Below are 15,343 nucleotides of genomic sequence, written 5' to 3' on the forward strand. Positions count from 1 at the left end.
ACCAAATATCGCAATATTGTTGTTAAACTTATGATTTGCGTTGAGGGAATTACTAAATTTTGGTGTAAACACCTTAATAGAATATGCCCTAGATTTTGACAGTAGACCATTAAGAAGTCCTTTTCAATATGAATGGTTCGCTGGATCTTGTGCAATAACTTCCTTAACTATTAAAAACAAAATCAGTGGACACCGTAACAGGCCGGTCACCATAGGTGCACATGATACGATACAAAACTCACAACTTACAAGATTGTAGAATCCCTTATATAGAAGATCTTTAATAAGTTTCTTAGACATGACAACCAGTCTATGGACAATTGAACAGCTCATCCCAGTAAACATTTTTTTATATATAAACAGCTTGATTAATGATATCTAAGCAAAATAGTGGCACATCTCTGGAGTTCCTGAGGGGTAGAACATTTTATTTATATATTTGGTCTATTTATGATCATGAGAAAAAAATAATCATAAGTTGCATAATACATGGTGTACATACAAGTGTCTGCTGTACTAAAGTATACCCATTACTTTTATGCTTCTCAAAGTTTAAAAAGGAAGCGCCAATTCTGAAGAATTCAACCTACGTAATCCAGTAGGCCGCTTTGTAACATTTGTTTTTTTATTTATTAATCTTGAACTGATTTTAATTACATGAGGTTTCCTTGTGTCTAAAGCTGAAGTCAGAATCCTCCTGGTTTGCCATCACCAAGAAACAATGCTTTGTGACAGCTCAAATGTCGATAATACAATTATAGCCAATCTGTGCGGTCACATGTCTGACAGCAAAAATTAAAGGGTTCCCCAGATTCAAAAAAACGCCTGTCGCACGGCTGCATTTGTGTGCAGTTGTATATATATTTACAAAAAAAAAATTCTCTTCTCACCCTCCCCAGGGCCTGTGTTGAGTTTCCACTGCTGTTCCCCATGTCTAATATTGTCTGCAGCCAACAATGTGATGTCAGTGCTGCAGACGATAAGACACCAGGAGAAGCGGTGGAAGCTCTCTGCTGGACACAGGAAAGGGGCCTAAAGTCCAGTTTGTTAAAAAAAAATAAAAATAAAATAAACAAAATAGCAGCCAGAGAAACAGGAAAACCTCCTTAACTAAACTAATGGCAGTTTTCAGGAGAAATCAGCAGGATTTTGACAACTCCTATGAACTGAGAATATAAAAATCAGTGCAAAACTAGTAAATAAAGAATATACAAAGTCACTCCAAAACTTAAAATAACTCAATCCAGCAAATCTGGGTTCTACATTTTGTGAAATTAATTTTAGTATCTTTATTTTTTATCAAATATGTAACTGCAACGAGACATTACCAGAAGAAAAAATAAAATCCTCATATATAGTGATTGTTTTGGACTTCGTACTTTGTTACATTATTTTCATGAACAAACAGTAGTAATGGAAGATAAAAAAACAAAAAAGGGAAACTATTGCATATTTAATTTAACAAAATGGTAACATAATTATATTGTATAATTACAAGTCTGTAAAAACAGCAGTAATATTTCAATAATCAGCATTTCCATTCCATTTTCTTGGAATGAAGTCTGAAAATTTCTGTGAGTTATAAAATAAAAAGGTTGTAATTTGTGCATATAAAGATGCGCCAACAATGATAACATAAATTTACTGAGTGAATAAAAAAAATATGCAATTCATGCCGTACATATCCAGAAGCCCAGCAGAACTAGAAATCATTCCTGCCCTGTTTAAGGTGAACATGAAGACTAGAGTTAAAAGGATTGCAAAACCCAAAACGAGTAGTTTCCTTAAATAAGGAAAGAAAATCGACCTTTCAATAATTCATGAGATGCCTGCATAATCAAATGCAAATTCCAAACGCGAAGCTCTCAGAATATTACTCCAGATGTATTAACCTGTATGTGTTAAGAAAAGCTTTCCGTGCAAACCATTTTAGATTTTGCAGCTCTCGAGGTTTCACAAATTTGGGTCTTGTTGAGCGTGGTAGGTTTAACGACGCATTTATCAGTTTATAGAAAAGGATGCTTCTATAACTAATAATAAATGCCTGTTCGGGAGAGATTGCACAACCTGGTATCTGCAGAAATGGTATAGAAAAAAAAAAAGCATGCATCGTATGTACAAAAGTTTCTTCTTAAAAAATATTAGCTTCATATACATGTAAATCTACCTGGATGTTTCAGAAGTTAAACATATAAAATTTTGCTTAGTAGAAAAAGAACTATAGGTTCAAATAATAGGAGACACAAATTAAAAGCTGTACAAAGATTTCCACTAGGAAATGGTAACCTCAAAGGCCACGTTGATCTGTTTTCAGAAAGCACTGCAGATATGCAGAGCATCTATTTTTGGAGATGGTGCATACTGTTAAGAGGATCAGCATCGTGATCTTTTCTTTATGCAAAACATGGTCATACCTTTCACACTGTGATCTCTGCATCTTTCAGAAATCAGAATCAACTTATAAGCTAATTGTAAAATAAAAAAACAACAAAAACAAAACTGTATTTACAGTATTTTTTTAAATACTTTTCACAAGGATTGACCTTTATACAACCAGCCTTTTTAGAAGTGCTCTAGCTGGAGATCTGTTCCGGCGTCCTGCACGTCCCATTTGTGGCACACAGCAGTACACAGATTAGGTCAGAGCCATCTTGCTGAATAAAAAATATCAAAAAATTATATGTCCCACTAGAAGTTTAAACCACTTCCTTATTGGTCTGCAGTCTGGTCATGGCTTCTAGCTTCTGTCTGTAGGCCTCGGCCTCTTGTTCTTTCTTAAGCAGCTGCTGGCGGTATTTCTGGGCTTCTCTGTTGGCCTCATCAAGTTGCTTCTGAAGGGATTCTCTTTCCTGTGAATAAGGGATAATAAAAACAGTTTAATTTTTACAATCATGCCATGGCAGAACATCTCTGACCTGAAACTGACTTTCTTAATTATGTGTAATAATCGGCTTTGCCATATTAATCTAGGCCTTTTTTGCTTATTGAAATGGATTGCAAGCTGCAAACAGCTCCTAGAAATTGTGATTCTATGAGCAGATAAAACTGCTGCAAACATATGGCATTTCTCATGACAACCGGTCCACTTTAGCACACACTATTGGGTGACATAATGGGAGTATGAATACAAGTGCTACACAATGGAATAATGTGCATAGTGGACGTATCTGCAGGTCTCCTTCACCTGGGCTTAAAGCGGAGACCGGTATAGGGAATATTAGACTTTTTATAGACTTATGTATTAGCAGATACATCCAGAATGAAAGGCTGCTTAAAATGAAAGAAAAATGAATAAATCAAATAATACTTAGTTGACTACATGAAAGCCAATGAGAAAGAACAAAAAACCCGTCCCACACATGGAAGGGTTAAGGTATCATGCACCCAAATAAAAAATTACAAAGGCGGCATTAGCAATGTTTGATTGGTCAGAAAACATGAAATCAATCATACACACAGCACCACAAAATCTGAGGATGAAGGGCTCAGAGATCCTCTCAGAAACATACAGAATCTGCTTTAAAATGTATATAGGTACCTGAGAAAACTCTTGAGTATTCACAATATAGATTTCTGACCCAGAAGTTTCTGGAATCTGACAGACCGAAAAAAAATTTAAAAAAGGAGAAAAAAAAAACAGGTTTACAATATCTAAAGTAACAAGCAAGTACTGCATGCTGCCAATGTGAAACTACTGGGAAAAAAGGAGTCAGAAACACAAATGTCACTGCAAGCACTGGCGAAACTTTAAATATAAAGACGGCGTTTAGAGGCAGCAAGTATCAGACCCAAACACACACCTTCGGACAAAGATTTCTTTCCTGTAGCCCCTTTATCTTCTACAACTCCGAGAATCAAAAGAATTGGATTTTATGCACGTTACTACCTGCATCTCCTGGAAATACCCGCTCCAGCCATAATGAAATCCAGCCAAGATTGCCAGGACGCCACAATCTCTGCTGAACAGCAGCAGAAAAATAAGGAACAACTACTAGCTGTTTTACATTTTGTTTGTTGCTTTCCTAATTTATTGGCCATCATTACAAATAAGCCAAAAGATGGAATATCTATTAACCCCAAAGATGGTCTGCCAGATGTTTCAACCGATATACACACTTCAGGTATAGAGATCATGAAATAATATATAGCTACAGCCCTAGAAAATACCCATAAGTTCAGCTGTAGGCCCTGTTCACATAATGTTATTGTTTATGTCTGGGGTGTACAAGGATAGAACGACAAAACACGTGTATGCCGCGCGGTGTATGATATTTCTTGGTAAATTGATGGCATATTAGCCTATAGGTGGCAGATGCCCATAGGCTAGAATGTCATCAGTAACATAGTTTTTAAGGTTGAAGGAAGACTTTAAGTCCATCTAGTTCAACCCATAGCCTAACCTAACATGCCCTAACATGTTGATCCAGGGGAAGAAAAAAAAACCCCATGTGGCAAAGAGTAAGCTCCACATTGGGGAAAAAAATTCCTTCCTGACTCCACATACGGCAATCAGACTAGTTCCCTGGATCAACGCCCTATCAAGGAATCTAGTGTATATACCCTGTAACATTATACTTTTCAAGAAAGGCATCCAGTCCCCTCTTAAATTTTAGTAATGAATCAGTGTACTGGATAAGTCATGAAAAGCTATTGAAAAACTCATCTTGTAAGCATAAGCCAAGATCATGGGTACTATGCGGGTGATGGATACTAGGTGTGTTCATCACAGCCCTGTCTCATAAATATGCCTGGAGCATATAGTGTAATAAATCTTAAAGGCGAAAAAAATGTGAATGTAATGTGAAACAGAAGATTTTGTGCCACTGTAAGGCTGCTTTCACACATAATTTTTTTGCCATCCGGCACAATCCATCGAATGTTGAAGAAAACAAATCCGTCTCAGATTGTGAAAAACTGATTCGTTTTTTGACGGATCCGACTAGCTGATCCAGCCAATTGGATCCCCCAAAAATTGGAGCATGCTCAGTTTCAAAAAACGGAATTCGCCATAGGGTTCCATTGTAGCAAACGCCGGATCTGTCGCTGTCCGGTTTTTCGCCGGAGACAAAAAATGTAACTTTGTACGAACGACGGATGAAACATGTGGCCATTCGGCACAATCCCTCGCTAATATAAGTCTATGGGGAAAAAAAAGTACCGGCGGCATCATTCGTCGGATCTGTTTTTTCAAAATTCATCGGATTGAGCCTAAAGGCAAAAAACTGATGTGTGAAAGCAGCCTAAGAAAGCAACATCCCTTATACAACACCATGAATAATCAAGTTTCATTATTTCATATTAACAGTTTATACAAAAAACAGGATTAGCCTTTCCAAGAAGAGCTTCAATGTATGACCTGATTGGAACAGAGGGAAGACTGCAACCTGGTTTGGAGGGGACGAGGGCTGACTACCTGCGCCACCTCGTGGCTCCAACAGCAGCGCTGGCGAGCACACATAGTATGGACACGGGGAGGTATAATTCTACAAGTGCCTGAAGGAAACCCCCAATTACGCCAGCGCCACTTGGTACACTGCTACAGCTTTTCAGTAGCCCCATAGTTACCACTCCCTCCCATCTACTAATTGCATGTTCCTGAGCTTAGCAGCCTAATAGCAAGTGAGTGCTGATTAACTTGCTATACGACCAATCATCACTAAATATGGCCAGATCTATTAATGGAATTTATTGACAATAGACCTAGCAATTGGCCAATAGCCCAAAATGTTTTTTTGTTAATATGGAGACTAGAATGAGCTGCTGCCAAACATCTTTTTCACACGAGAACCAAGTACTGGCCACGCTGAAATCCAACATAAGGAAGTTCACGGTACATAGCCCTCAAAAAAGAGGTCCAAGGAGCTGAAAAGAATGGCCATCTGTGTAAGGAGAGATTGTACATGCTGCAGCAGGCAATTACTGAGGTTTCTGATGTGTGCTGCTCCTCTTCACAAGCCCATAACCCCTGACATGACCCTGTGCATGTAGGTAGTTCTGCACTGCCACCACTGAACTTCATCTACAGTAATCATTACAAGATCTTGTATTACTCGTCTTTACTGACTCCATCACTGCTTGCATTATAGTCCACCACTACATTTACAATTCTACAGGCCCGAGAGCGGACATCAGGATCCTTACTGCTTCAATGAGCAGAACTTGCTCAGATTGACCGTACTGGACATTTTACAAATCAGCTAGTCTGTGGCTGTAGTGGTCACGCTCTATACGGCAGCATAACGCAGATTTGAGAGTCAGGTCAGTAAAGTATTTGTCAATGAAGAATTGTATAAAAATAAATAAATAAATAAAAAAAATCACCTCCTGTACGCGCGTAGGGAAATTGCTAGTGTCCCTGGTGGAGGACCGACTTTCATCTTTGATCGTTGTGTTAAGGACACAACACCTGTTAATCATGTATATCCAATGGACTGCCTGTTGGCAATCCTTTCACCGGATCTACTCAGGTCCATTTCTGCAATTGGGTAATAAACATGTGATTCTCCTAGCGTAAATTAATAGACGTATAGCACTTTTTTTTGTATTGTTAGAAGTGGACACATCCATTCATTTACACTGGGAGAAGGCACATTCACCTTACAGCCTGACACCTTCAGGAAGGGAAACACACTGCCAAGGGGCCAGCACTGGCTGCAGATTAAATGAAAGTATTTCATTAACAATCCAAAGTGTGGTCATGGCACAAACACAATGCTGGAGGACTGAATGACATTTTGATGATCTGTGTCCTGTAAATGAACAAATAAAGGTTGCAGAATACTAGTATTTGCATCTACAAGGACTTTTGGTCATCAGGGAATGACCCAGGACTTATAATAAACTTCCTTTATGTAAGCATAACAACAGCATCAATATAATAGAAGAGAAAGATCCAACTAAAAAAGATGGTGGAAGTACTGGAAAGTGACACCCAAAAGTGCTGGTAAATTGGTGAGAACCGCACACCTGTGATAGTTGAAGACACTTTCACATCATGTAAATGGTAAAATCAGAGATGAGGTAAATCAGAGATATTGTATCTGATAAGGTATCCTCCTTCCACAGACTGCACAATAAAGAGGAACACATCGTCAAATAGCAGCTATTAAAAAATTGTTTAAAAAAAATACTAGCAGCAAGAGCAATAAATTCAGTGAGACGCAAGTAAAATACAAATGCTTGGCATGTTACACATATTAAAGCATAAAAACAGTGAACAAACTGATTTTTCAAAGCTATGGGCACCTTTGCTCCAATTCATTTTTTTTTTTTGTTCATTTGTTTCCAAAATATGAAATTAAGCAGCTTTCTACATAGACTTTGTTCATTTTGTTGCTGTCAAGTTTGTGCAATTTCATTAGATAACTAGCTGTACTACCGACGGTGACATAGATCCAACAGCACACTGCTCTTATTCCTCCTTCCTTCCACCAGCGATCACAATGGCTGTACAGCATCTGAGCATAGACAGGGATGATATTAGTGTGGAGAGAGGGGAGCACCCACAGCAGAAGCTGGAGGGAGAGGGAACCACACACCACGGCATCAGTGGGTCTGGAGAAGGAAAGATCAGTTCACGAATGAAGCTGAGGCAGTAAATGAGATCTTGCCACTGACAACAGCCAGATCCGGACACACAGACCACGCATACAGCATGCATGGCTTGAAGGTACGTGCCAAGATGGAAAATAAATTTTTGGTGCAGAAATTTGTGCACTATTTCCTTTTGAAAATACAGCTTTCCTGCTCAGGTCTCTGAACAAATGCACTACAGGATGCAGCCAGCCCATGTGGAAAAGATGTTGGCAACACAGGTGCAAAATACTAAATAGACAGCCACTCACAGCCTACCAGTTCATGGAGGGGGTGACTGCTTAGCATATGTTTGCACAATAGAGGCCTGTATAGAGCACTGTTCACATGCAGGTAATGCACAGTGTCTGGTTCTCAGCCTATTAGTCACGCCCATACTATGCGATCAGGCGGGATGGCCAGCACTCTCTAAATGCATCCTATGTGCACACCCCTGTATTTTGGAGGATTTTCAGTCCTCTTTTGTGGCTTTGCTACCAAGGTTAGTGTTAGGACTCGCAAGCGTGAGGACTTGACGTTGGGTTGCGAGCTTGCATATTTTGGCCAAGATATCAGCCAATACCTCACATATTTACATGTGTTTTGTGCACTTTATTTTTCAGGGTGCAGCCAAGCCCAGCACGCTGGGTCTTGTATACAGTGGTGTGCACATGGGATGCATTGAGAGCGGGCTGGCCAGCCCACCTGATCGAATAGTATGGGCGTGACTAATAGGCTGAGAGCCAGACACTGTGCATTACCTGCATGTGAACAGTGCTCTATACAGGCCTCTATTGTGCAAACATATACTAAGCAGGCAACCCCTCCATGAATTGGTAGGCTGTGAGTGGCTGTCTATTTGGTATTTTGCACCTGTGTTGTCAACATCTTTGCTACATGGGCTGGCTGCATCTGTAGTGCATTTGTTCAGAGACCTGGGCAGGTAAGCAATGCTGCCCCTTTTCAGCTGTATTTTCAAGAGGAAGTGGTGCACAAATTTCTGCACCAAATAATTCTTTTCCCTCTTGGCATGTACCTTCAGGATATGTGCACACGTTGCGGATTTTGCTGCGGATCCGCAGATGTTTTGACGCTGCTGTTTTCCATGAGTTTACAGTACCATGTAAACCTATGGAAAACAAAACCCGCAGTGCACATGCTGCGGAAAAAAAACGCGCGGAAACGTAGCGTTGTTTATTCCGCAGCATGTCAAATCTTTGTGCGGATTCCGCAACGGTTTACACCTGCTCAATAATAGGAATCCGCAGGTGTAAAACCGCAGGTGGAATCCGCCCAAAAACTGCATAAAATTCGGGGTAAATCAGCATATAAAACGCAGTGCTTTTACCTGCAGATTTCTCAAAACAAGTGCGGAAAAATCTAAGTGTGCACATACCCTCAAGCCATACATGCTGTATGGGTGGTCTGTGTCTGGATCTGGGCAGGTAAGCGGTGCTGCCCCTTTTCAGCTTTATTTTTGAATTTTTGGAAGATTTTCAGTCTTCTTTTGTGGCTTTGCTACCATTTCCTCTTGGCAAGAAAACTGCAGTGGCAAAAACGCATGTTTTTGGTGCAGGTTATTATGGGTGATATCTGAACTGAAAGAATTGACATGCAGCAGATTTAAATCTGCACCACATCTGTAAGTCACAAATAAGCAACGTGTGCACAACACTTCAGGATTCTTATTCACTGCGCTGGCATCAGGAAAGCCTTAATGGGAATCTGTCCCCCCATTTTTGGCCTATAAGCTGCGTCCACCGCCATCATGGGCTTATCTACAGCATTCTGTAATGCTGTATATAAGCCCCCGATGTAACCTGAAAGATAAGAAAAACAAGTTAGATTATACTCACCCAGGGGCGGTCCCGGTGCGGTCCGGTCCGATGGGCGTCGCGGTCTGGTGCCTCCCATCTTCATACGATGACGTCCTCTTCTTTGCTTCCTGTCGCGGCACCGGTGCAGAGCAAAGTACTGCAGTGATAAGGCACCGGGAAAGGTCAGAGAGGCGCGGCGCCTGTGCACTGCAGTACTTTGCTCTGCCCTCAACAGGACAGACAAAGTACACCTGCGCAGGAGCTGCGACAGGAAGCAAAGAAGAGGACTTCATCGTATGAAGATGGGAGGCCCCGGACCGGACTGCGACGCCCATCGGACCGGACCGCCCCGGGTGAGTATAATCTTACTTGTTTTTCTTATCTTTCAGGTTACATCAGGGGCTTATCTACAGCATTACAGAATGCTGTAGATAAGCCCCTGATGGCGGTGGGCTCAGCTTATAGGCCAAAAATGGGGTGATAGATTCCCTTTAAGGTTTTGCGACAAATCTGCACTGAAAAAATGCAACAAAACATTCCAAACAAAAATGTAGTGGTTACCTCAAAGTTAAAAAAATAATAATAATAAAATAGCATTATTGTAGGTAAAAATATATATGTTTTAATTTCAAAGGTGCCCATAGCCCTTGATAGTATATTAAATGAGTTTCCTCTAAAGAGATGGCTACAGGAACAATAACAGGGCTGTAAACTACTAACTCCATGGAGCCTCATGTGTAATACTCAGAAAAGTAAAACTGCACAGTGCTAGCAATTGTAATGTGCCACTGTAGTAGCATACACCCCAAAATCAGGAATCACAGGGACATTCCAAAACTGAACTGGACATTACCTCGATCTCTGCGGAGTCCATGCGATTTTCAATTATCTCAATGCACTGTCTTTTAGGAGGGGGCTCGTCACTAATTACAGTTTCTTCGGCAATATCAGTTGCTGGTACCGTCAATACTATAAGAATAAAAACAAGCAGACTCAATAATGGACATTTATGGAGTAAGGTTTGAAGGGTAAAGCTGTTCAATTGCAGGAACCCTTATGATTAGTGCTACATACAAAATGTACAAAAGACAATCATTTTTATATATGATAACTAAAATAATTCATCTTTTTTCATCCCAACCATTTATATACTTGAAATTTAAACACAAAGAAGGAAAAGTTGTGGAATTATAGATATCACATGATGGATAGACATGTTAATAATATCCAAATAATGCAAAAAATGAAACAAAATATCCTGATTTATTCAGTATCAACGCACAGAACTACAGTGGGGAAAATAATCATTTGATACATTGTCGATTTTGCAAGTTTTCCCACTGTGGCGTTGCGCCTACTGTTTGTGTTGGGGGGACACTCACTTGGCACGGGTTTAACGTAGTCAGGCACGGTTTTCTGACATAAATCAGTCTATTTGGTTTATTTAGGCATCATAAACCACATAACGGAAAGTCCATTTCATTACATTCATGAACATATCACGACCACCAGTCTGTTCATGCAGCATATAAACTTCTCTACCGTATATTACAATCCCCTTGTCCAGGGTTACCTTCCAGGAGCTCCACTCCTCACACTGCTTGTCAGTCCTGGCTTCACCAACACAGATGCCGTCCCAGGCTCTGTAGGTACATGGTCTCACCAGGTGCTTCCAGGAAGTCTCCACTCACAGGAGCTTCCAACACAGACCGTCCAGGTCCATGGTCTCTCCAGGTGCTTCCAGGAAGTCTCCACTCACAGGAGCTTCCAACACAGACCGTCCAGGTCCACGGTCTCTCCAGGTGCTTCCAGGAAGTCTCCACTCACAGGAGCTTCCAACACAGACCTGACCTCTTCCAGGATCTACAGTACAGACCATTCAGGTCCAAACACTCAACCATGTGACCCACACCCTGGTCACATTATGAAGCTGCAACCACCCCCACAGATGGGAGGTGTGTGTGGCTAGTTTGACCCGCCCAGCTCTTCAAACTAGCCCAGTAAGCCTCCCTCTATAAACTATACAAATATTTGTAGGACTACAGGTCCCAGAACAACAATACGGCAGGCTTACCGCGCAGACTTCCTCTGCGACACATACCGGCTATTTACAATCCTGCCGGACTTTGTCTCATCACCACAGTTATACCAACGACTGCCATGCATTCTTATGGCCTCAATACGCCTCCGTGCATATTCTGAAGAGACAATGCAGAGCCCCCTACCTGTAACAGGGGTCACTGCATCACACCACCTACAAAGAATGGAGAAGTCTGTAATTTGTATGATAGGTACATTTCACCTGCGAGAGAAAGAATCTAAAAATAAATCCAGAAAATCTCATTGTATGATTTTTACATAATTAATTTGCAATTTATTGCATGACATAAGTATTTGATCACCAACCAACCAGCAAGAATTCTGGCTCTCACAGACTTGTTAGTTTTTATTTAAGGAGCCTCCTACTGTGCACTCATTACCTGTATAAAAGACACCTGTCCACACACTCAATCATACTCCAACCTCTCCACCATGGCCAAGACTAAAGAGCTGTCTAAGAACACCAGGGACAAAATTGTAGACCCTGCACAAGGCTGGGATTGGCTTCAAGACAATAGGCAAGCAGCTTGGTGAGAAGGCAACATCTGTTGGTGCAGTTATTAGAAAATGTAAGAAACATAAGATAATTGTCAATCTTCCTTGTTCTGGGGTTCGATGCAAGATCTCACCTCGTGGAGTAAGGATGATTCTGAGAAAGGTCTTAGGAATCAGCCCAGAACACGGGAGGACTTGGTCAGTGACCTGAAGAGAGCTGCGACTATAGTCTCAAACATTAACATTAGTAACACACTACACCATCATGGATTAAAATCCTGCAGGGCACGCAGGGTCCTCCTACTCATGCCAGGACATGTCCAAGCCCATTGGAAGTTCGCCAATGACCCTCTGGATAATCCAGAGGAGACATGGGAGAAGGTCATGTGGTCAGATGAGACCAAAATAGAACTTTTTGGCATCAACTCCACTTGCCGTGTGTTGAGGAAGAAGCAGGATGGGTACAACCTCAAAAACACTGTCCCAACAGTGAAGCATAGTGGGGGAAACATCACACTTTGGGGGGTGCTTTTTTGCGAAGGGGACATGACGACTGCACCATATTGAAGGGAGGATGGATGAGATTTTGGCTAACAACCTCCTTCCCTCAGAGTAAAAGCATTGAAGATGGCCGGGTCTTTCTGCATAAGGATGACCCGAAACACACAGTCAGGGCAACTAAGGAGTGCCTAGGTAAGAAGCATTTCAATATCCTGGAGTGATCTAGACAGTCTACAGACCTCAATCCAATAGGGAGCTGAAACGCCATGTTGCCCAAAAAAACTTGAAAGATCTGGAGAAGATCTGTATAGAGGAGTGGGACAAAATCCCTGCTGCAGTGTGTGCAAACTACAGGAAATGTCTGACCTTTGTAAATGCAATCAAAAGGTTTCTGTTGCAAATATTAAGCTGTTTTTCTATTGTATCAAATATGTATTTCATGCAATAAAATGCAAATTAATTATGTGAAAATCATACAATGCGATTTTCTGGATTTTTTTTAGATTCTGTCTCTCACAGTTGAAGTGTACCTACGATAAAAATTACAGACCTCTCCATTGCTTGTAGGTGGAAAAACTTGCAAAATCGGTAGTGTATCAAAACGTATTTTCCTCACTGTACCTACAGTTACATGCCTTGACCGGATGAGACTAGTCAGCACATGACTGCATGTATGCCAATGGTATCAATGCGGTCATGTGACCACTCGCTATTGGCGGCAATAACTGGATGTTGTCACAAAGTAACTCTAGACTTTTCTCTCAAACCTGGATAAGGTTTAAGTGGAGGATAAAGGGAAACACAAAATGATCTCCATCGATCAGTCTATACCCAGAAATTCTTTAATTAAAAAATGTACATCATAACACTAGAAAGACTAGCATAATTTACCATATTTTTTTTTTTATTTACTTACCCTGTTGGCCATCAGGCATTGTGACAATAATTGGCTGACCTATGGCACTTGATGGAATAGCAGACTGAAGATTACCAAGATGGATGCCATCTGTCACTATTGTGATGACTTGTTGCCCACCAGAACTAACAACTTGTTGAATTGCACCATCAACAGACTCTGCAGTTACCACTTCTTCTGTTGCCACCACTAGAAAACATAATTGAAATGTAACAAGTTCACACAGAAAAGCCTATTGTTTTGTAACAGTGATTTTCGGCAGGGTTAGGAAGCGTAGAATAAAATGCTGCTTCGTATCAAACACAACTCTTTGAATTATTTTAAGTTCTTTTCTTCCAGGCAGCGGTGCAGGGGCCGCCCAGTTTCTATTAAACCCTTCACCACCATGGGATTTTCAGTTTTTGCTCCCCTTCTCCCCAAAGCCATAACTTTTTAGTTTTTCATCTACATGGCCTTATGAGGGCTTGTTTTTTGCGGGAAATGGGAAAAAAATTCCAAGTGTGGTGAAACTGCAAAAAAAAAAAGAGAATTCCACAATTTTTTTTTTTTAAAGCATGTTCACTAAATGCTAAATCCGACCTGGCAATGCGATTCTCCAGGTCATTCCGAGTTTGCAGATACCAAACAAGTATAGGTTATTTTTTAAGTGGTGAAAAAAAATCCAAAGTTTGCAAACAATAAATCACGCAGTGATCCAAAATAGGTGTATTTTCAATTATTATTTTATTTGGAAAGGGGCAAAAGAGGGGTGAATTGATTTTTGTTTTAATACTTCATTTTTATTTATTTATTTTTTTACACTTTTTACTTTCTTCAATAGCTCTTCTGACTGCTAGTGCTACACATAACAAAGCTTCATCTCTTCTATGTGTAGCAGAAATGATCATATGCTATGAACGGCAGCCATGTGGCAGCGCTCACAGCAGCTCGGCAAAGATCAGCATGGGGGTCTCCTGCAGACCCCTGTCTGTCCTACAAACCCATCAGCGCCCCGTGATCATGTGACAGGGCGCCGATGGGCAAGGCTAGTGATGCACCCTATGTTCAATGCAGCTGTCATGCGCTGAAAAACATACGGACTCAGCGCCAGAGCCCGCATGAAAGAGGGAGGTGACCTATGATGTACCTATATATCATAGGTCGTAAAGGGGTTAACCTGTTAGCTTAGGCTGCTTTCACACTAGCGTCGGCACGGGACCGTCGCTATGCGTCGGCCCAACGTGCCGACGCGCGTTGTGAAAGAAATGCTCGACGTGGGCAGCGGAAGCAGTCTTACGACGCTTCCGCTGCCCCATTGTAAGGTCCGGGGAGGAGGGGGCGGAGTTTCGGCCGCGCATGCGCGGTCGAAAATGGCAGACTCGACGCACAAAAAATCGTTACATGTAACTTTTTTTATGCCGACGGTCTGCCAAAACACGACGCAACCGTCGAATGACGGGTGCGACGTGTGTCCATATGTCGCAATGCGTCGCTAATGTTAGTCTATGGGGGAAAAAAGGCATCCTGCGGACAACTTTGCAGGATGCGTTTTTTTCTCCTAAACGACGCATTGCGACGTACAGCCAACAACGCTAGTGTGAAAGTAGCCTTAACCCCATTTTGCAGGTTACATGACAGGTTCCCTTTAACCATTTCCAAACCATTCATAGGCTATGTGGGTGGTCTTCTAAAATGTCACTGTACAGTAGAGAAGCTGCTGGGGCGGAAATCTGGTTGTCAGACACAGCCGGACTCCACATAGAGAAGACAAGGGCAGTGTGTTACGGTTTCTGCCTTCTGTATGCAGCAATAGGAACCACTGCTGCTGCTTCTTCCTCCTGACCTAACAATCGTGATTGGCTGAGTCTACACAGGAAGAGGGTTCTTGGGAGAAAAAAAGAGCGTCAAAATAACACGAAAGATGAAAAAAGATGCAAGAATTATTTAAATGACAATTGAATAT

At 41.3% G+C, this 15,343-nt stretch overlaps 1 protein-coding gene across 3 annotated transcripts in view; it reads right to left on the reverse strand.

The window, feature by feature from the left end:
• Positions 1 to 256: 256 nt before the first annotated feature.
• Positions 257 to 15,343, reverse strand: part of GABPB1 (GA binding protein transcription factor subunit beta 1) — a 72,873-nt gene continuing 57,786 nt past the window's right edge. The window contains exons 7-11 of one of the 3 annotated variants that reach the window (XR_013215654.1): positions 13,402 to 13,590; positions 10,243 to 10,358; positions 6,967 to 7,066; positions 3,539 to 3,595; positions 258 to 2,849 (exon numbers count right to left, since the gene is read on the reverse strand). Coding sequence is in view for 2 of the 3 variants with exons in the window: in XM_077263669.1 (XP_077119784.1) it covers positions 2,697 to 2,849; positions 3,539 to 3,595; positions 10,243 to 10,358; positions 13,402 to 13,590 (515 nt within the window). In the remaining variant the exon portion in view is untranslated. Of the gene's footprint in view, positions 2,850 to 3,538; positions 3,596 to 6,966; positions 7,067 to 10,242; positions 10,359 to 13,401; positions 13,591 to 15,343 lie in introns of all 3 variants that reach the window. The other 2 variants (XM_077263669.1, XM_077263670.1) reach the window with 2 other exon arrangements.

The sequence above is a fragment of the Ranitomeya variabilis genome, chromosome 5 (assembly GCF_051348905.1).
Source record: "Ranitomeya variabilis isolate aRanVar5 chromosome 5, aRanVar5.hap1, whole genome shotgun sequence".
NCBI lineage: Eukaryota > Metazoa > Chordata > Amphibia > Anura > Dendrobatidae > Ranitomeya > Ranitomeya variabilis.